At 41.6% G+C, this 20,425-nt stretch overlaps 6 protein-coding genes across 7 annotated transcripts in view; 5 read left to right on the forward strand and 1 right to left on the reverse strand.

Annotated features, from left to right (window-relative positions):
- The window catches only part of LOC135340539 (uncharacterized), a 44,644-nt gene that overhangs the window by 5,495 nt on the left and 18,724 nt on the right, over nt 1-20,425 (reverse strand). The window lies entirely within an intron of this gene.
- Nucleotides 151-20,196, forward strand: LOC135340166 (uncharacterized). The gene is made up of 17 exons (XM_064536490.1): nt 151-522; nt 579-641; nt 692-754; nt 805-1,410; nt 1,462-2,203; nt 2,766-3,613; nt 3,668-3,730; nt 3,783-3,845; nt 3,907-4,602; nt 4,650-5,442; nt 5,509-5,682; nt 6,632-6,793; nt 6,849-6,911; nt 6,970-7,023; nt 7,121-7,767; nt 7,815-8,508; nt 19,922-20,196. Exons 9-17 carry the CDS (start codon nt 4,213-4,215, stop codon nt 20,095-20,097), a joined length of 3,153 nt encoding a protein of 1,050 aa, XP_064392560.1. The 5' UTR covers nt 151-522; nt 579-641; nt 692-754; nt 805-1,410; nt 1,462-2,203; nt 2,766-3,613; nt 3,668-3,730; nt 3,783-3,845; nt 3,907-4,212; the 3' UTR covers nt 20,098-20,196.
- On the forward strand, nt 9,119-11,664 carry LOC135340527 (uncharacterized). The gene is made up of 6 exons (XM_064536875.1): nt 9,119-9,484; nt 9,541-9,603; nt 9,663-9,725; nt 9,781-10,475; nt 10,524-11,331; nt 11,394-11,664. Exons 1-6 carry the CDS (start codon nt 9,139-9,141, stop codon nt 11,540-11,542), a joined length of 2,124 nt encoding a protein of 707 aa, XP_064392945.1. The 5' UTR covers nt 9,119-9,138; the 3' UTR covers nt 11,543-11,664.
- LOC135340541 (uncharacterized) lies at nt 12,036-14,288 on the forward strand. Its single transcript, XM_064536894.1, has 7 exons — nt 12,036-12,307; nt 12,360-12,422; nt 12,481-12,534; nt 12,585-13,270; nt 13,319-13,612; nt 13,768-13,948; nt 14,011-14,288. The coding sequence occupies exons 1-7, from the start codon at nt 12,190-12,192 to the stop codon at nt 14,157-14,159; spliced, it is 1,545 nt and encodes a 514-aa protein (XP_064392964.1). The 5' UTR covers nt 12,036-12,189; the 3' UTR covers nt 14,160-14,288.
- On the forward strand, nt 14,558-17,381 carry LOC135340537 (uncharacterized). 2 transcript variants are annotated; one of them, XM_064536889.1, is made up of 6 exons: nt 14,558-14,923; nt 14,980-15,042; nt 15,093-15,155; nt 15,206-15,889; nt 15,946-16,687; nt 17,168-17,381. In XM_064536889.1, the coding sequence occupies exons 4-6, from the start codon at nt 15,515-15,517 to the stop codon at nt 17,326-17,328; spliced, it is 1,278 nt and encodes a 425-aa protein (XP_064392959.1). In that variant the 5' UTR covers nt 14,558-14,923; nt 14,980-15,042; nt 15,093-15,155; nt 15,206-15,514; the 3' UTR covers nt 17,329-17,381. The 2 variants fall into 2 exon arrangements, with proteins under 2 accessions (XP_064392959.1, XP_064392958.1); XM_064536888.1 differs by having other exon boundaries at nt 15,206-15,895; nt 17,168-17,380.
- On the forward strand, nt 17,662-19,172 carry LOC135340542 (uncharacterized). The gene is made up of 4 exons (XM_064536895.1): nt 17,662-18,027; nt 18,082-18,144; nt 18,197-18,259; nt 18,321-19,172. Exons 1-4 carry the CDS (start codon nt 17,793-17,795, stop codon nt 19,025-19,027), a joined length of 1,068 nt encoding a protein of 355 aa, XP_064392965.1. The 5' UTR covers nt 17,662-17,792; the 3' UTR covers nt 19,028-19,172.

The raw sequence follows: 20,425 nt of genomic DNA on the forward strand, positions 1-20,425 counted from the left end.
GTACATGTGGTGGGCCGCCACTGTCCTGTCAGTCTGTGTGTGGAGCAGGAGGTGTGTGTGTGTGCATCTTTGTAAAGCTAATTTGTTTCCAATGAATAAAATTATTTATAACAATATTTCCACAGGAATGCATGTGGAGGTGCAAAATAAGGGGTGGGTCTTGTAGAGTCTACAAGATGGCTACAAGATATAGCCAGCTCAATATTGATATTGATACTCTGAAGCAGAAGACTGGGGTAACAGACACCCAGCTAGACCAAAGAATTGAGCAGGAACAATTGTGGAGCCTGGCTGGTTTACTTGGCAGCTATAAAAAGTTTGTTAGAAGCTCAGGGTTTGATCTCAATAATGCTGATATAGAGGATCTGAAGGAATGTGCCTCCAAGCATGGCAATCAACAAGCCATGTATGAAGCTTTAATGAAATGGGGAAAATTCATTCGTGACTTCACTTATCGGTCGTTGTTGGAGATTTTGATTGGTCTTCGTGAAGGAGCTTTGGCTGACCAAGTGTGTAGGACTTGTGAGTTACTTTATAAATAGCTACAATCTGTGTTTTCATCATTTCTTGTGCTCCAGTCATCCAGACACAAGCCAGTGAGCCAAATAAAGAAGACGCTGTGTCCTTGTCACCTGCACCAGGTTAATAGCTCAGTATAGTATGTATTCAAGTAATTTTCCTTGTACCATAGATAGAAAATCACTTCTGACAGTGCCACCAATTCATGACGTACTTCAACCGAATTTGGGGACAGGTAATCTTTTAACGTAGTTGTGATGTGGTAACGTACATACATTTCATTAGGCACTACAACTGCTGACCACATAGACAAATTTGAGACGAGGTTTATAGATCTACGAAAGATGGCTCTCAAAGAAATAACTGAGAAACGAATACCTGTGACTGAGTTCCGCCAAACACTCATGATAATGCCAAGCTCCATCAAAAATGAAAACAAAGATTTTATCAAATCAAACTATTCCTTGTTTAAAGAAGCTAAATCGATTGAAAGCATATTTTTGGAGATCAATTTCTACCTAAGCTTTATTGATTTCAGCCTTCTTGAGCATATCATAGAGCAATTTGGCACTTGACCATCTTCCAAGAAATTCTGATGCTCCTGCTGGTTACTGTCGTTTAACATTGAAATTAGATTTTGATGTTCACACTGCAACTCTTGAAGATGTAGACACATACAGGAAACGTTTCGCTAGTGAATTCTTGCTCTCCCAGCTAGCCCTTTCTTTGTTTGACCTCCAGGAGAGCTCACTACTGGTTACATGGATAGTGCCTGCTGCTGTAGGAGCAATGATCAGTGACCAAGTGCACAAGACAACAGCTTCCTTCTTTTTAAGCAACGGTATTCTCAAGCTATCACTTGAAGGAGAATGTCTCTACCCAATGGTAAAGGTATGTGTTTAATTCTGCTCCTTAATTCAATGATTGTTTTCCTCTATACAGGTTACATGTAGTCAATCAGATACAAGGGAATCTAGTAGTCCTGCGATTGAAGCTGGAGCTGGTTTTACCCCTCTTGTACCACATCAAAATGAAATGAAAGGAATAATCGACCTCGGACCTAATCATCGTGGACTGGCTATTGTTGTACCATATTTTGATTCGTTATTGAACATAACGAACATTCTCAGGGAGACTTTGAGATTTACTGTTTACGAGCCTCAAGATAAAACATCACTAAAGTCATACATGCAAGCTGTAGATCTGGAGCTGAAACACCATCCCATAATAGTGGTGGTATCTGGACATGGGGGGAGGGGTAATCTTCTACGCACTGATATTGGTGTCATCGACATCAAGGAAGATATTATGGCACCACTATTCCCTCCTATTGCCACACACCTTGCTGACAACCCAAAGATATTCCTGTTTATTGGCTCTTCTGAATGCCTTTCCTTTGTCGAAGTTGATACAATCTGGGACAACTGCATTTTTTGTTTTATTACATGTAATGATGAGATACGGATGACAGACATCGTACATGAAGAACTGGTATCCCCTTCTATGTCCGTACAAGAGATCTTCACTTCAATTAGCGACATCCTTCAACCCGCTGCTACAATAACTGTGATCAACCATCTCAAGGAGCCAGTTTACTTATATCCTGATGGATCTGACAGATTAGCCTATTTTGATTTATCCTCATTTGTCTCACTCCCACCACTCCATCGAAGGCTACTACAAGGTATAGTCAGGGTTCTATCTAGTGGGGGGGGGGGCCGGGGGGAAGCTTCCCCCCCAAACTATCCATTTTCCCCCCAAACCTTCCAGCTTCCCCCCCAAACCTTCCAGCTTCCCCCCCAAACCTTCCAGCTTCCCCCCCAAACCTTCCAGCTTCCCCCCCAAACCTTCCAGCTTCCCCCCTGGTACCTTCTTGCACTTACACTGTACTAATACCATAGATACTATATTCCTATAGTATCTATGGGTATTATACTGCACTATACTATAATAGAATAATGCTTTAATAATTATACACATCTGTGAACCTCTATTTGTGCACCTCAAATTTTTAAGTAAAAGACCTTATTTGGTTCAAATTGCGTCTCTGGCCATCTAGAATAAAAAATTTTCCAGGGGAGGACCCCTGGACCCCCCTTTCAGCCTATGGCTCGTGCTTTGCACTCGCCGTAGGCTTCCCCCCACAAAATATTCCCCCCCCCAAAATATTTCTTCTAGATAGAACCCTGATATAATAGTCATAATTATGTCTATAATGTATTCACACACTTCACTCCCCACATTAGAATCATCCGAGGAGTCCGATAGTGAATCACATCTAATCAATCGACGTTACTGGTCTGGAGCCTGATACTGAACGTCTACAGGTACAACCAATCAAGAAAGCTGATACTGAGCTATTGCTAAATTCTTCAACATCAAAGTGCATTATAATTTAATTACTATCCGTATAATTGCAAAACTTAATTTTATGACAACAGCACATGAAATCAAACGATCATAATTATGACAAAATGAGTAATGAAACAGAGCTAGCTACTCAACGCTAGGTTTAGGGTGTGTTGGTCTGTCAGTGAGTAGTATGCCCCGTGTGAACACTAGACTGAGAGCTGCCACCGCCACTGCTGCCAGGTACATGTGGTGGGCCGCCACTCCCTTGTCAGACTGTGTGTGGAGGTGTGTGTGTGCATCTTTGTACATGCTACAATGAATAAAATTATTTATAACAATTATATTTCCACAGGAATGCATGCGGTGGTGTAAAATAAGGGGTGGGTCTTGTAAGTCTACAAGATGGCTACAAGATATAGCCAGCTCAATATTGATATTCATACTCTGAAGCAGAAGACTGGGGTAACAGACACCCAGCTAGACCAAAGAATTGAGCAGGAACAATTGATCAGCTTAGCCAGTTTACTTGGCAGCTATGAAAAGTTTGTCCCAGGATTTAATCTCAATAATTCTGATACAGCGGATCTGAAGGATTGTGCCTTTAGGAGTGGCTATCGACAGGCTATGTATGAAGCTTTGAAGAAATGGGACAACAAAATCCTTGACTTCACTTATCGGTCGTTGTTGGAAATTTTGATTAGTCTTTGTGAAGGAGCTTTGGCTGACCAAGTGTGTAGGACTTGTGAGTTACTTTATAAATAGCTAATCTGTGTTTTCATCATTTCTTGTGCTTCAGTCATCCAGACACAAACCAGTGAGCTGAATAAAGAAGACGCTGTGTCCTTGTCACCTGCACCAGGTTAGTAGCTCTTATTATCCAGCACTTTATATTTATATTTCCGATACTATAGGTCGATCACCTCTGACAGAGCCACCAATTCTTGATCCAATTGAACCAAATTTGTTGGCAACAGGTAATCTTTTAACGTACATGTAGTTTTGACATGATAAGTCATGTCCATTTCATTTTATTAGGCACTGCAACTGCTGACTGCATACAACAATTTGAGACGAGATTTATGGTTCTACAAAAGATAGCTCTTAAAGAAATAACTGAGAAGCGAATACCTGTGACTGAGTTCCGCCAAGCACTCATGATAATGCCAAGCTCCATCAAAAGTGAACACAAAGTTTTTATCTTATCAAAACATTCCTTGTTTGAAAAAGCAGAATCGATCGAAAGCATATGTGTGCATCTCAGTTTCCTACCTAAGCTTTATTGATTTCAGCCTTCTTGAGCATATCATAGAGCAATTTTGTAGTGATAGTCTGAAACGAGACATGAGCAGCTATGCAAAAGACATGAGACAGTTCAGAATGAACACCCCCGTTAGCGAAGCACTTGACCATCTACCGAGAAATTCAGATCCTCCTGCTGGTTACTCTCGTCTAAAAGCGAAATTAGATTTTGATGTTAAAACTGCAACTCTTGAAGATGTAGACACGTACAGGAAACGTTTTGCTAGTGATTTCGCACTCTCCCAGCTAGCTCTTTCTTTGTTTGACCTCCAGGAGAGCTCACTACTGGTTACATGGCTAGTCCCTGCTGCTGTAGGAGCAGTGATCAGTGACCAAGTGCAGAAGAAAAGTTCTTCTTTCTTTTTAAGCAACAATATTCTCAAGCTCTCACTTGAAGGAGAATGTCTCTACCCTTTCATGCCGATGGTAAAGGTAAGTGTTTAATTCTGCCCCTAATCCGATGAATTTTGTCTCTACAGGTTAGTCAGTCAGGTACAGAGGGATCTGGAGGTGCTATGATTGAAGCTGGAGCTTCGATCACTTGTAAACCACATCAAAGGATAGCGGAGCGAATCAACCTCAAACCTAATCATCATGGACTGGCTATTGTTGTACCATTCCGTTCGTTGTTGGACCTAAGGGCTGTGCTCGCATGGAAATTGAGATTTGCTGTTTACGAGCCTCAAGATGAACCATCCCTAACGTCATCCATGCAAGCTGTAGATCTGGAGCTGAAACACCATCCCATAATAGTGGTGGTATCTGGACTTAGAGAGGGTAATCATTTATACACTGATATTGGTGACTTCGACATCAAGGAAGATATTATGGCACCACTATTCCCTCCTATTGCCACACACCTTGCTGACAAACCAAAGATATTCCTATTTGTTGTCAATTCCAACTCCTCTGAACGCCATGCTCCTCTGCATTTCGTTGAAGCAATCTGGGAAAACTACATTATTGGTTATATTGGATGTGATTATCTGCGGAGGGCGGGAGACATCGTAGAGAAATCTCCTTCTATGTCCGTGCAAAACATCTTCACTTCAATTAGCCACAAGCTTCAATCCCTCCATGATGTGCTGAGGGTGGCAGACATCGTAGAGGACGAACTGGCACACCCTTCTATGTCCGTGCAAGAGATCTTCACTTCAATTAGCGACAAACTTCCACCCCATGCTACCATGACTGTAATCGACCGTCTCAAGGAGCCAGTTTACTTGCATCCTTGTGGATCTGAGTTAATGGAAACTCACAGCAGAACACAAGGTATAGTCGACTACATGTCTATAATGTATTCACACACTTCACGTCATGCCTCACTCCCCACATTAGAATCAACCGAGGAGTCCGGTTTTCTGTCACGTGTACGTCAACTATCAATCGCTGCCAAGGAGCCTGATACTGAATCACATCTACTGGAACAACCAATCAAGAAGCTCGAAACTGAACTCTCACCAAAGCAATCGAAGGGAGTCCCCAAACAAGCTGAGTCGAGTGATGAACTCTAAAAGACTAATTAATAGTGCTCACCTCATACAAGTATGAGTCTTTATATTGTTTGTACACATTAATTTGTATTTAATATTGCAATTATTATTATGCCTCGAGGCGTAGATCTTTTTCTTGAGGGCGTGGTAAGCCACATAACACTCCTCACATACAATAGATAACAATATGCATGTACAAAGAGTCTTTTCTTCTGTTATATGATATAGTTACACTGAACCCAACATCTTAATTGGCAGAACCAATTTTCAATCCTCACAAAACACTACAATAATAATAATAGATATTTTTAATAGGTGCATGTAAACAAGTTTTTTCTTCTCGTGAGTTTATATAGATAAGCTAACTTCAATGTGAAATTCATTATAGAAACTTATTCCCTCTACTATAGCACTCTAGAGCGAAAGCATAACATGGCGAGAGGCATTAGCACAGTGCAGCTTGCAACACTCGTTATAGACAGCAGCAGACAGTGACAAAATGACTAATGAAACAGAGCTAGCTACTCAACGTTTGGTTTAGAGTGTGTTGGTCTGCCAGTGAGTAGTAGATATGCCCAGTGTGAACACTAGACTGAGAGCTGCCACCGCCACTGCTGCCAGGTACATGTGGTGGGCCGCCACTGTCTTGTCAGGAGGTGTGTGTGCATCTTTGTACTACTTCATTGCTTCACTAATTTGTTTCCAATGAATAACATTATTTATAACAATATTTCCACAGGAATGCATGGGGAGGTGCAAAATAAGGGGTGGGTCTTGTAGAGTCTACAAGATGGCTACAAGATATAGCCAGCTCAATATTGATATTGATACTCTGAAGCAGAAGACTGGGGTAACAGACACCCAGCTAGACCAAAGAATTGAGCAGGAACAATTGATGAGCTTAGCCAGTTTACTTGGCAGTTATGAAAAGTTTGTCCCAGGATTTAATCTCAATAATTCTGATACAGCGGATCTGAAGGATTGTGCCTTTAGGAATGGCTATCGACAGGCCATGTATGAAGCTCTGAAGAAATGGGAAAACATAATCCTTGACTTTACTTATCGGTCGTTGTTGGAGATTTTTATTAGTCTTCGTGAAGGAGCTTTGGCTGACCAAGTGTGTAGGACTTGTGAGTTACTTTATAAATAGCTATATCTGTGTTTTCATCATTTCTTGTGCTCCAGTCATCCAGACACAAACCAGTGAGCTGAATAAAGAAGACGCTGTGTCCTTGTCACCTGCACCAGGTTAGTAGCTCAGATGGAGTTATCAAGCTGGTTATTAATTTTGTCTCTCGTACTATAGGTCGGACACGGCCACCGATTCGTGACACAGTGAAACCAAATCCCTTGGTGACAGGTAGGCGACAGGTAATTGTTTACATTCACAAACATGCTATGTTGTATTAGGCACTAGAACTGCTGACCGAATAAAAAGATTTGAGACGCAGTTTATTAATCTACGAAAGAGAGCTCTCAAAGAGTAACTGAGAATGGAGTAACTGTGACTGAGTTTCGCCAAACACTCATGACGTTACCAAGCCCTATCACAAGTGAAAACGAAGATTTCATCAAATCAAAATATCCTTTGTTTGAAGACGCTAAATCGGTCGAAAGCATCTTTGTGCATCTCAATTTCTACTTGAGCTTTATCGATTTCAGCCTTCTTGAGCATATCATAGAGCAATTTGGTAGTGATAGTCTGAAACGAGACATGAGCAGCTATGCAGAAGACATGGGACACTTCAGAATGAACACCCCCGTTAGCGAAGCACTTGACCATCTACCGAGAAATTCAGATCCTCCTGCTGGTTACTCTCGTCTAAAAGCGAAATTAAATTTTGATGTTAAAACTGCAACTCTTGAAGATGTAGACACGTACAGGAAACGTTTTGCTAGTGATTTCTTGCTCTCCCAGCTAGCCCTTTCTTTGTTTGAGCTCCAGGAGAGCTCACTACTGGTTACATGGCTAGTTCCTGCTGCTGTAGGAGCAATGATCAGTGATCAAGTGCAGAAGAAAAGTTCTTCTTTCTTTTTAAGCAACAATATTCTCAAGCTATCACTCGAAGGAGAATGTCTCTACCCTTTCATGCCGATGGTAAAGGTAAGTGTTTAATTCTGCCCCTAATCCGATGAATTTTGTCTCTACAGGTTAGTCAGTCAGGTACAGAGGGATCTGGTGGTGCTACGATTGAAGCTGGAGCTTCGATCACTCGTAAACCACATCAAAGGATAGCGGAGCGAATTAACCTCAAACCTAATCATCGTGGACTGGCTATTGTTGTACCATGCCGTTCGTTGTTGTACCTAACGGACGTGCTCAAGAGGGCATGGAGATTTGATATTTACGAGCCTCAAGATAAACCATCCCTAAAGTCATACATGCAAGCTGTAGATCTGGAGCTGAAACACCATCCCATAATAGTGGTGGTATCTGGAATCAGAAGGGATAATCTTCTACTCACTGATATTGGTGACATCAACATCAAGGAAGATATTATGGCACCACTATTCCCTCCTATTGCCACACACCTTGCTGACAACCCAAAGATATTCCTATTTGTTGTCAGATCCTACTCTTTTGAACACCGTGCTCTACATTTCGTTGAACCAATCTGGGAAAACTGCATTGTTGGTTATATTGCATGTGATAATCTCAATGATGTGCTGTGGGTGCCAGACATCTTACGGGACGAACTGGCACACCTTTATATGTCCGTGCAAGAGATCTTCACTTCAATTAGTGAACAGTTTCCACCCTATGCTACCATGACTGTGATCGATCGTCTCAAGGAGCCAGTCTACTTGCATCCTCGTGGACCTGAGCTAATCATCGGATCACAAGGTATAGTCACATGTCTATAATGATTCACACACTTCACGTCATGCCTCACTCCCCACATTAGAATCATCCGGGGAGTCCAGTTGTCTATCACATTCAAGTGGACTATCAGTCGCTGAACAATCGCATCTACTGGAACAACCAACCAAGAAGCTCAAGACTGAAGTATCACCTGAGTCGAGTGAGAAACTCCAAATTGATGAAGACTTATAGTGCTCACCTTATTATTATATACAACGCACCTGTATAATCATGTGTAATTCTGTTCGAGCAAATTCTTTATATTTTTTGTACAAATTGCAAGTAATTATTGACAACAGCACATGAGATCAAATGACAAAATGACTAATGAAACAGAGCTAGCTACTCAACGCTAGGTTTAGGGTCTGTTGGTCTGTCAGTGAGTAGTATGCCCAGTGTGAACACTAAACTGAGAGCTGCCACTGCCACTGCTGCCAGGTAGATGTGGTGGGCCGCCACTGTCCTGTCAGTCTGTGTGTGGAGCAGGAGGTGTGTGTGTGCATCTTTGTAAAGCTAATTTGTTTCCAATGAATAAAATTATTTATAACAATATTTCCACAGGAATGCATGTGGAGGTGCAAAATAAGGGGTGGGTCTTGTAGAGTCTACAAGATGGCTACAAGATATAGCCAGCTCAATATTGATATTGATACTCTGAAGCAGAAGACTGGGGTAACAGACACCCAGCTAGACCAAACAATTGAGCAGAAACAATTGTGGAGCCTGTCTGGTGTACTTGGCAGCTATAAAAAGTTTGTTAGAAGCTCAGGATTTGATCTCAATAATGCTGATGTAGAGGATCTGAAGGAATGTGCCTCCAAGCATGGCAATCAACAAGCCATGTATGAAGCTTTAATGAAATGGGGAAAATTCATCCGTGACTTCACTTATCGGTCGTTGTTGGAGATTTTGATTGGTCTTCGTGAAGGAGCTTTGGCTGACCAAGTGTGTAGGACTTGTGAGTTACTTTATAAATAGCTACAATCTGTGTTTTCATCATTTCTTGTGCTCCAGTCATCCAGACACAAACCAGTGAGCTAAATAAAGAAGACGCTGTGTCCTTGTCACCTGCTCCAGGTTAGCAGATCAGTATGGAGTTAATATCAAGCTCATAGATATTGTTTCCGATACTATAGGTCGATCACCTCTGACAGAGTCACCAATTTGTGACCTAGTTGAACCAAATTCCGTGGCGACAGGTAATCTTTTAACGTAGTTTTGATATGGTAATCATGTACATTTCATTTTTGTTAGGCACTACAACTGCTGACTGCATACATGAATTTGAGACGAGGTTTATGGATCTACAAACGAAAACTCTTGGTGAGATTGATGAGAAACGAATAACTGTAACTCAGTTCCGCCGAACGCTCATGATAATGCCAAGCTCTATCAAAAGTGAAAACAAAGATTTTATCTTATCAAAACATTCCTTGTTTCAAAAAGCAGAGTCTATCGAAGACATCTTTGTTCATCTCAATTTCTACTTGAGCTTTATTGATTTCAGCCTTCTTGAGCATATCATAGAGCAATTTGGTAGTGATAGTCTGAAACGAGAAATGAGCAGCTATGCAGAAGACATGAGACAGTTCAGAATGAAAACCCCCGTTAGCGAAGTACTTGGCCATCTTCCGAGAAATTCAGATACTCCTGCTGGTTACTCTCGTCTAACAGTGAAATCAAATTTTGATGTTCAGGCTGCAACTCTTGAAGACGTAGACACATACAGGAAACGTTTCGCTAGTGATTTCTCACTCTCCCAGCTAGCCCTTTCTTTGTTTGATCTCCAGGAGAGCTCACTACTGGTTACATGGCTAGTGCCTGCTGCTGTAGGAGCAATGATCAGTGATCAAGTGCAGAAGAAAACAACTTCTTTCTTTTTAAGCAACAATATTCTCAGTCTATCACTTGAAGGAAAATGTCTCTACCCTTTCATGCCGATGGTAAAGGTAAGTGTTTAATTCTGCCCCAAATCCCAATGAATTTTGTCTCTACAGGTTAGTCAGTCAGGTACAGAGGGATCTGGTGGTGCTATGATTGAAGCTGGAGCTTCGATCACTCGTAAACCACATCAAAGGATAGCGGAGCGAATCAACCTCAAACCTAATCATCATGGACTGGCTATTGTTGTAACAAACCATTCGTTGTTGGACCTAACGGACGTGCTCACGAGGAAATTGAGATTTGATATTTACGAGCCTCGAGATAAACTCTCCCTAAAGTCATACATACAAGCTGTAGATCTGGAGCTGAAACACCATCCCATATTAGTGGTGGTACCTGGAGATGGATTGTGGGGTAATCATCTATCCACTGAATGTGGCTTCATCGACATCAAGGAAGATATTATGGCACCACTATTCCCTCCTATTGCCACACACCTTGCTGACAACCCAAAGATATTCCTATTTGCTGCCTCAAATTCTGAACGCCATGCTCTACATTTCGTTGAAGCAATCTGGGAAAACTACATTGTTGGTTATATTGCATGTGGTGATATCCATGATATGCAAAGGGTGGGAGATATCGTAGAGGACGAATTCTCATCTCATTCTAGGGTTAGGGTGCAAAACATCTTCACTTCAATTAGCCACAAGCTTCAACCCCTCCATGATGTGCTGAGGGTGGCAGACATCGTACGGGACGAACTAGCACACCCTTCTATGTCTGTGCAAGAGATTTTCACTTCAATTAGTGACCAGCTTCCATCCACTGTTACCATGACCGTGGTCGACTGTCTCAAGGAGCCAGTCTACTTGCATCCTCGTGGATCTGAACTAATGGAAACTCACAGCAGATCACAAGGTATAGTCACATGTCTATAATGTATCCACACACTTCACATCATGCCTCACTCCCAACATTAGAATCATCTGAGGAGTCCGATACTCTATCACGTTTAGGTGGACTATCAACCGCTGAACAATCGCATCTACTGGAACAACCAACTAAGAAGCTCAAGACTGAAGTATCACCTGAGTCGAGTGAGAAACTCCAAATTGATGAAGACTTATAGTGTTCACCTTATTATTATATACAACGTACCTGTATAATCATGTGTAATTCTGTTTGAGCAAATTCTTTATATTTTTTTTACAAATTGCAAGTAATTATTGACAACAGCACATGAGATCAAAAGACAGTGATGAAATGACTAATGAAACAGAGCTAGCTACTCAACGCCGCGGCTAGGTTTAGGTTGTGTTGGTCTGTCAGTGAGTAGTATATATGCTCAGTGTGAACACTAGACTGAGAGTTGCCACTGCCACTGCTGCCAGGTACATGTGGTGGGCCGCCACTCCCTTGTCAGTCTGTGTGTGGAGGTGTGTGTGTGTGTGTGTGTGCATCTTTGTAAAGCTAATTTGTTTCCAATGAATAAAATTATTTATAACAATATTTCCACAGGAATGCATGCGGAGGTGCAAAATAAGGGGGTGGGTCTTGTAGAGTCTACAAGTTATAGCCAGCTCAATATTGATATTCATACTCTGAAGCAGAAGAGGGGTAACAGACACCCAGCTAGAGCAGGAAAAATTGTGGAGCCTGGCTGGTTTACTTGGCAGCTATGATAAGTTTGTTAGAAAGCCAGGGTTTGATCTCAATAATGCAAATATAGCAGATCTAGAGACCATTGCCTCTAAGCGTAATGGAAATCAACTGGCTATGTGTGAAGCTTTAAGGAAATGGGAAAATGTCATCCATGACTTCACTTACAGGTCGTTGTTGGAGATTTTGATTAGTCTTCGTGAAGGAGCTTTGGCTGACCAAGTGTGTAGGACTTGTGAGTTACTTTATAAATAGCTACAGTGTTTTCATCATTTCTTGTGCTCCAGTCATCCAGACACAAGCCAGTGAGCTGAATAAAGAAGACGCTGTGTCCTTGTCACCTGCACCACGTTAGTAGATCAGATGGAGTTATCAAGCTGGTTATTAATTTTGTCTCTCGTACTATAGGTCGGACACGGCCACCGATTCGTGACACAGTGAAACCAAATTCCTTGGCGACAGGTAGGCGACAGGTAATTGTTTACATACACAAACATGCTATGTTATATTAGGCACTAGAACTGCTGACCGAATAAAAAGATTTGAGATGCGGTTCATTAATCTACGAAAGAGAGCTCTCAAAGAGGTAACTGAGAATGGAGTAACTGTGACTGAGTTTCGCCAAACACTCATGACGTTACCAAGCCCTATCACAAATGAAAACGAAGATTTCATCAAATCAAAATATCCTTTGTTTGAAGACGCTAAATCGGTCGAAAGCATCTTTCTGCATCTCAATTTCTACCTAAGCTTTATCGATTTCAGCCTTCTTGAGCATATCATAGAGCAATTTGGTAGTGATAGTCTGAAACGAGACATGAGCAGCTATGCAGAAGACATGGGACACTTCAGAATGAACACCCCCGTTAGCGAAGCACTTGACCATCTACCGAGAAATTCAGATCCTCCTGCTGGTTACTCTCGTCTAAAAGCGAAATTAGATTTTGATGTTAAAACTGCAACTCTTGAAGATGTAGACACGTACAGGAAACGTTTTGCTAGTGATTTCTTGCTCTCCCAGCTAGCCCTTTCTTTGTTTGACCTCCAGGAGAGCTCACTACTGTTTACATGGCTAGTGCCTGCTGCTGTAGGAGCAATGATCAGTGATCAAGTGCAGAAGAAAAGTTCTTCTTTCTTTTTAAGCAACAATATTCTTAAGCTATCACTCGAAGGAGAATGTCTCTACCCAATGGTAAAGGTAAGTGTTTAATTCTGCCCCTAATCCCAATGAATTTTGTCTCTACAGGTTAGTCAGTCAGGTACAGAGGGATCTGGTGGTGCTATGATTGAAGCTGGAGCTTCGATCACTCGTAAACCACATCAAAGGATAGCGGAGCGAATCAACCTCGGACCTCATCATCGTGGACTGGCTATTGTTGTACCACTCCGTCTGTTGTTGGACCTAACGGACGTGCTCACGAGGATATTGGGATTTGCTGTTTACAATCCTCAAGATGAACGATTCCTAAAGTCATACATGCAAGCTGTAGATCTGGAGCTGAAACACCATCCCATATTAGTGGTGGTATCTGGAGATGGAGTGAGTGGTAATCTTCTACGCACTAATTGTGATCTATACACTGATATTGGTGTCATCGACATCAAGGAAGATATTATGGCACCACTATTCCCTCCTATTGCCACACACCTTGCTGACAACCCAAAGATATTCCTGTTTATTACCTTATCCGACAGAGGGTGGCACACATCGTAGAGGACAAACTGGCAAACCCTTTTATGTCTGTGCAAAAGATTTTCACTTCAATTAGCGACCAGCTCAGCTTCCTTACCATTACTGTGATCGACCGTCTCAAGGAGCCAGTCTACTTGCATCCTCGTGGATCTAAGCTAATTGGAACTCACAGCATATCACAAGGTATAGTCACATGTCTATAATGTATCCACACACTTCACATCATGCCTCACTCCTCACATTAGAATCATCCGAGGAGTCCGATACTCTATCACATTTAGGTGGACTATCAACCGCTGAACAATCGCATCTACTGGAACAACCAACTGAGAAGCTCAAGACTGAAGTATCACCCGAGTCGAGTGAGAAACTCGAAATTGATGAGGACTTATAGTGGTTACCTTATTATTATATACAACGCACCTGTATAATCATGTGTAATTCTGTTCGAGCAAATTCTTTATATTTTTTTGTACAAATTGCAAGTAATTATTGAAACAGCACATGAGATCAAATGACAAAATGACTAATGAAACAGAGCTAGCTACTCAACGCTAGGTTTAGGGTCTGTTGGTCTGTCAGTGAGTAGTATGCCCAGTGTGAACACTAAACTGAGAGCTGCCACTGCCACTGCTGCCAGGTAGATGTGGTGGGCCGCCACTGTCCTGTCAGTCTGTGTGTGGAGCAGGAGGTGTGTGTGTGCATCTTTGTAAAGCTAATTTGTTTCCAATGAATAAAATTATTTATAACAATTATTTCCACAGGAATGCAGGGGGTGCAAAATAAGGGGTGGGTCTTGTAGAGTCTACAAGATGGCTACAAGATATAGCCAGCTCAATATTGATATTGATACTCTGAAGCAGAAGACTGGGGTAACAGACACCCAGCTAGACCAAAGAATTGAGCAGGAATAATTGTGGAGCCTGGCTGGAGTACTTGGCAGCTATAAAAAGTTTGTTAGAAGCTCAGGATTTGATCTCAATAATGCTGATATAGAGGATCTGAAGGAATGTGCCTCCAAGCATGGCAATCAACAAGCCATGTATGAAGCTTTAATGAAATGGGGAAAATTCATCCGTGACTTTACTTATCGGTCGTTGTTGGAGATTTTGATTGGTCTTCGTGAAGGAGCTTTGGCTGACCAAGTGTGTAGGACTTGTGAGTTACTTTATAAATAGCTACAATCTGTGTTTTCATCATTTCTTGTGCTCCAGTCATCCAGACACAAGCCAGTGAGCGGAATAAAGAAGACGCTGTGTCCTTGTCACCTGCACCAGGTTAATAGCTCAGTATAGCATGGATTCAAGTAATTTTCCTTGTAACATAGATAGAAAACCACTTCTGACAGGGCCACCAATTCATGACGTACTTCAACCGAATTTGGGGACAGGTAATCTTTTAACGTAGTTGTGATGTAGTAACGTACATACATTTCATTAGGCACTACAACTGCTGACCACATAGACAAATTTGAGACGAGGTTTATAGATCTACGAAAGATGGCTCTCAAAGAAATAACTGAGAAGCGAATACCTGTGACTGAGTTCCGCCAAACACTCATGATAATGCCAAGCTCCATCAAAAATGAAAACAAAGATTTTATCAAATCAAACTATTCCTTGTTTGAAGAAGCTAAATCGATTGAAAGCATATTTTTGGAGATCAATTTCTACCTAAGCTTTATTGATTTCAGCCTTCTTGAGCATAATTATCATAGAGCAATTTGGTAGTGATAGTCTGAAACAAGACATGAGCAGCTATGCAGAAGACATGAGACAGTTCAGAATGAACACCCCCGTTAGCGAAGCACTTGACCATCTTCCAAGAAATTCAGATACTCCTGCTGGTTACTCTCGTTTAACATTGAAATTAGATGTTGATGTTCATACTGCAACTCTTGAAGATGTAGACACATACAGGAAACGTTTCGCTAGTGAATTCTTGCTCTCCCAGCTAGCCCTTTCTTTGTTTGACCTCCAGGAGAGCTCACTACTGGTTACATGGCTAGTGCCTGCTGCTGTAGGAGCAATGATCAGTGACCAAGTGCACAAGACAACAGCTTCCTTCTTTTTAAGCAACGGTATTCTCAAGCTATCACTTGAAGGAGAATGTCTCTACCCAATGGTAAAGGTATGTGTTTAATTCTGCTCCTTAATTCAATGATGTTTTCCTCTATACAGGTTACATGTAGTCAATCAGATACAAGGGAATCTAGTAGTCCTGCGATTGAAGCTGGAGCTAGTTTTACCCCTCTTGTACCACATCAAAATGAAATGAAAGGAATAATCGACCTCGGACCTAATCATCGTGGACTGGCTATTGTTGTACCATATTTTGATTCGTTATTGAACATAACGAACATTCTCAGGGAGACTTTGAGATTTACTGTTTACGAGCCTCAAGATAAACCATCCCTAAACTCATACATGCAAGCTGTAGATCTGGAGCTGAAACACCATCCCATAATAGTGGTGGTAGATGGACATGGGGGGAGGGGTAATCTTCTACGCACTGATATTGGTGTCATCGACATCAAGGAAGATATTATGGCACCACTATTCCCTCCTATTGGCACACACCTTGCTGACAACCCAAAGATATTCCTGTTTATTGGCTCTTCTGAATGCCTTTCCTTTGTCGAAGTTGATACAATCTGGGACAACTGCATTTTTTGTTTTATTACATGTAATGATGAGATACGGATGACAGACATCGTACATGAAGAACTGGTATCCCCTTCTATGTCCGTACAAGAGATCTTCACTTCAATTAGCGACATCCTTCAACCCGCTGCTACAATAACTGTGATCAACCATCTCAAGGAGCCAGTTTACTTATATCCTGATGGATCTGACAGATTAGCCTATTTTGATTTATCCTCATTTGTCTCACTCCCACCACTCCATCGAAGGCTACTACAAGGTATAGTCAGGGTTCTATCTAGTGGGGGGGGGGGGGCCGGGGGGAAGCTTCCCCCCCAAACTATCCATTTTCCCCCCAAACCTTCCAGCTTCCCCCCCAAACCTTCCAACTTCCCCCCTGGTACCTTCTTGCACTGTACTAATACCATAGATACTATATTCCTGTAGTATCTATGGACTGTACTATAATAGAATAATGCTTTAATAATTATACACATTTGTGAACCTCTATTTGTGCACCTCAAATTTTTAAGTAAAAGACCTTATTTGGTTCAAATTGCGTCTCTGGCCATCTAGAATAAAAAATTTTCCAGGGGAGGACCCCTGGACCCCCCTTTCAGCCTATGGCTCGTGCTTTGCACTCGCCGTAGGCTTCCCCCCACAAAATATTCCCCCCCCCCAAAATATTTCTTCTAGATAGAACCCTGATATAATAGTCATATGTCTATAATGTATTCACACACTTCACTCCCCACATTAGAATCATCCGAGGAGTCCGATAGTGAATCACATCTACTGGAACAATCAATCGACGTTACTGGTCTGGAGCCTGATACTGAACGTCTACAGGTACAACCAATCAAGAAAGCTGATACTGAGCTATTGCTAAATTCTTCAACATCAAAGTGCATTATAATTTAATTACTATCCGTATAATTGCAAAACTTAATTTTATGACAACAGCACATGAAATCAAACGATCATAATTATGACAAAATGACTAATGAAACAGAGCTAGCTACTCAACGCTAGGTTTAGGGTGTGTTGGTCTGTCAGTGAGTAGTATGCCCCGTGTGAACACTAGACTGAGAGCTGCCACCGCCACTGCTGCCAGGTACATGTGGTGGGCCGCCACTCCCTTGTCAGACTGTGTGTGGAGGTGTGTGTGTGCATCTTTGTACATGCTACAATGAATAAAATTATTTATAACAATTATATTTCCACAGGAATGCATGCGGTGGTGTAAAATAAGGGGTGGGTCTTGTAAGTCTACAAGATGGCTACAAGATATAGCCAGCTCAATATTGATATTCATACTCTGAAGCAGAAGACTGGGGTAACAAACAGACACCCAGCTAGACCAAAGAATTGAGCAGGAACAATTGATGAGCTTAGCCAGTTTACTTGGCAGCTATGAAAAGTTTGTCCCAGGATTTAATCTCAATAATTCTGATACAGCGGATCTGAAGGATTGTGCCTTTAGGAGTGGCTATCGACAGGCTATGTATGAAGCTTTGAAGAAATGGGACAACAAAATCCTTGACTTCACTTATCGGTCGTTGTTGGAAATTTTGATTAGTCTTTGTGAAGGAGCTTTGGCTGACCAAGTGTGTAGGACTTGTGAGTTACTTTATAAATAGCTAATCTGTGTTTTCATCATTTCTTGTGCTCCAGTCATCCAGACACAAACCAGTGAGCTGAATAAAGAAGACGCTGTGTCCTTGTCACCTGCACCAGGTTAGTAGCTCTTATTATCCAGCACTTTATATTTATATTTCCGATACTATAGGTCGATCACCTCTGACAGAGCCACCAATTCTTGATCCAATTGAACCAAATTTGTTGGCAACAGGTAATCTTTTAACGTACATGTAGTTTTGACATGATAAGTCATGTCCATTTCATTTTATTAGGCACTGCAACTGCTGACTGCATACAACAATTTGAGACGAGATTTATGGTTCTACAAAAGATAGCTCTTAAAGAAATAACTGAGAAGCGAATACCTGTGACTGAGTTCCGCCAAGCACTCATGATAATGCCAAGCTCCATCAAAAGTGAACACAAAGTTTTTATCTTATCAAAACATTCCTTGTTTGAAAAAGCAGAATCGATCGAAAGCATATTTGTGCATCTCAGTTTCTACCTAAGCTTTATTGATTTCAGCCTTCTTGAGCATATCATAGAGCAATTTTGTAGTGATAGTCTGAAACGAGACATGAGCAGCTATGCAAAAGACATGAGACAGTTCAGAATGAACACCCCCGTTAGCGAAGCACTTGACCATCTACCGAGAAATTCAGATCCTCCTGCTGGTTACTCTCGTCTAAAAGCGAAATTAGATTTTGATGTTAAAACTGCAACTCTTGAAGATGTAGACACGTACAGGAAACGTTTTGCTAGTGATTTCGCACTCTCCCAGCTAGCTCTTTCTTTGTTTGACCTCCAGGAGAGCTCACTACTGGTTACATGGCTAGTCCCTGCTGCTGTAGGAGCAGTGATCAGTGACCAAGTGCAGAAGAAAAGTTCTTCTTTCTTTTTAATCAACAATATTCTCAAGCTATCACTCGAAGGAGAATGTCTCTACCCTTTCATGCCGATGGTAAAGGTAAGTGTTTAATTCTGCCCCTAATCCGATGAATTTTGTCTCTACAGGTTAGTCAGTCAGGTACAGAGGGATCTGGAGGTGCTATGATTGAAGCTGGAGCTTCGATCACTTGTAAACCACATCAAAGGATAGCGGAGCGAATCAACCGCAAACCTAATCATCATGGACTGGCTATTGTTGTACCATTCCGTTCGTTGTTGGACCTAACGGCTGTGCTCGCATGGAAATTGAGATTTGCTGTTTACGAGCCTCAAGATAAAACATCCCTAACGTCATCCATGCAAGCTGTAGATCTGGAGCTGAAACACCATCCCATATTAGTGGTGGTATATGGACTTAGAGAGGGTAATCATTTATACACTGATATTGGTCACATCGACATCAAGGAAGATATTATGGCACCACTATTCCCTCCTATTGCCACACACCTTGCTGACAAACCAAAGATATTCCTGTTTGTTGTCAATTCCAACTCCTCTGAACGCCATGCTCCTCTGCATTTCGTTGAAGCAATCTGGGAAAACTACATTATTGGTTATATTGGATGTGATTATCTGCGGAGGGCGGGAGACATCGTAGAGAAATCTCCTTCTATGTCCGTGCAAAACATCTTCACTTCAATTAGCCACAAGCTTCAACCCCTCCATGATGTGCTGAGGGTGGCAGACATCGTAGAGGACGAACTGGCACACCCTTCTATGTCCGTGCAAGAGATCTTCACTTCAATTAGCGACAAACTTCCACCCCATGCTACCATGACTGTGATCGACCGTCTCAAGGAGCCAGTTTACTTGCATCCTCATGGATCAGAGTTAATGGAAACTCACAGCAGAACACAAGGTATAGTCGACTACATGTCTATAATGTATTCACACACTTCACGTCATGCCTCACTCCCCACATTAGAATCAACCGAGGAGTCCGGTTTTCTGTCACGTGTACGTCAACTATCAATCGCTGCCAAGGAGCCTGATACTGAATCACATCTACTGGAACAACCAATCAAGAAGCTCGAAACTAAACTATCACCAAAGCAATCGAAGGGAGTCCCCAAACAAGCTGAGTCGAGTGATGAACTCTAAAAGACTAATTAATAGTGCTCACCTCATGCTAGTATGAGTCTTTATATTTTTTGTACACATTAATTTGTATTTAATATTGCAATTATTATTATGCCTCGAGGCGTAGATCTTTTTCTTGAGGGCCTGGTAAGCCACATAACACTCCCCACATACAATAGATAACAATATGCATGTACAAAGAGTCTTTTCTTCTGTTATATGATATAGTTACACTGAACCCAACATCTTAATTGGCAGAACCAATTTTCAATCCTCACAAAACACTACAATAGATATTTTTAATAGATGCATGTAAACAAGTTTTTTCTTCTCGGTTAGTTTATATAGA

The sequence above is a fragment of the Halichondria panicea genome, chromosome 8 (genome assembly GCF_963675165.1).
Source record: "Halichondria panicea chromosome 8, odHalPani1.1, whole genome shotgun sequence".
Classification (NCBI taxonomy): Eukaryota; Metazoa; Porifera; class Demospongiae; order Suberitida; family Halichondriidae; genus Halichondria; species Halichondria panicea.

Bases quoted from the DNA above. Each gene is read 5' to 3' on its own strand.
- LOC135340527 (XM_064536875.1), top strand. From the start codon at position 9,139: ATGGCTACAAGATATAGCCAGCTCAATATTGATATTGATACTCTGAAG. The intron at 9,726-9,780 runs GTAATCTTTTAA...CATTTTTGTTAG, and splicing joins ACCAAATTCCGTGGCGACAG to GCACTACAACTGCTGACTGC. The intron at 11,332-11,393 runs GTATAGTCACAT...TCCCAACATTAG, and splicing joins AACTCACAGCAGATCACAAG to AATCATCTGAGGAGTCCGAT.
- LOC135340166 (XM_064536490.1), top strand. From the start codon at position 4,213: ATGAGCAGCTATGCAAAAGACATGAGACAGTTCAGAATGAACACCCCC. The intron at 6,794-6,848 runs GTGAGTTACTTT...CTTGTGCTCCAG, and splicing joins TGACCAAGTGTGTAGGACTT to TCATCCAGACACAAACCAGT. The intron at 7,024-7,120 runs GTAGGCGACAGG...ACGCAGTTTATT, and splicing joins ACCAAATCCCTTGGTGACAG to AATCTACGAAAGAGAGCTCT.
- LOC135340541 (XM_064536894.1), top strand. From the start codon at position 12,190: ATGTGTGAAGCTTTAAGGAAATGGGAAAATGTCATCCATGACTTCACT. The intron at 13,613-13,767 runs GTGAGTGGTAAT...CTTATCCGACAG, and splicing joins TGGTGGTATCTGGAGATGGA to AGGGTGGCACACATCGTAGA. The intron at 13,949-14,010 runs GTATAGTCACAT...TCCTCACATTAG, and splicing joins AACTCACAGCATATCACAAG to AATCATCCGAGGAGTCCGAT.
- LOC135340542 (XM_064536895.1), top strand. From the start codon at position 17,793: ATGAGCTTAGCCAGTTTACTTGGCAGCTATGAAAAGTTTGTCCCAGGA. The intron at 18,028-18,081 runs GTGAGTTACTTT...CTTGTGCTCCAG, and splicing joins TGACCAAGTGTGTAGGACTT to TCATCCAGACACAAACCAGT. The intron at 18,145-18,196 runs GTTAGTAGCTCT...CCGATACTATAG, and splicing joins GTCCTTGTCACCTGCACCAG to GTCGATCACCTCTGACAGAG.
- LOC135340537 (XM_064536888.1), top strand. From the start codon at position 15,515: ATGAGCAGCTATGCAGAAGACATGAGACAGTTCAGAATGAACACCCCC. The intron at 15,896-15,945 runs GTATGTGTTTAA...TCCTCTATACAG, and splicing joins GTCTCTACCCAATGGTAAAG to GTTACATGTAGTCAATCAGA. The intron at 16,688-17,167 runs GTATAGTCAGGG...TCCCCACATTAG, and splicing joins CCATCGAAGGCTACTACAAG to AATCATCCGAGGAGTCCGAT.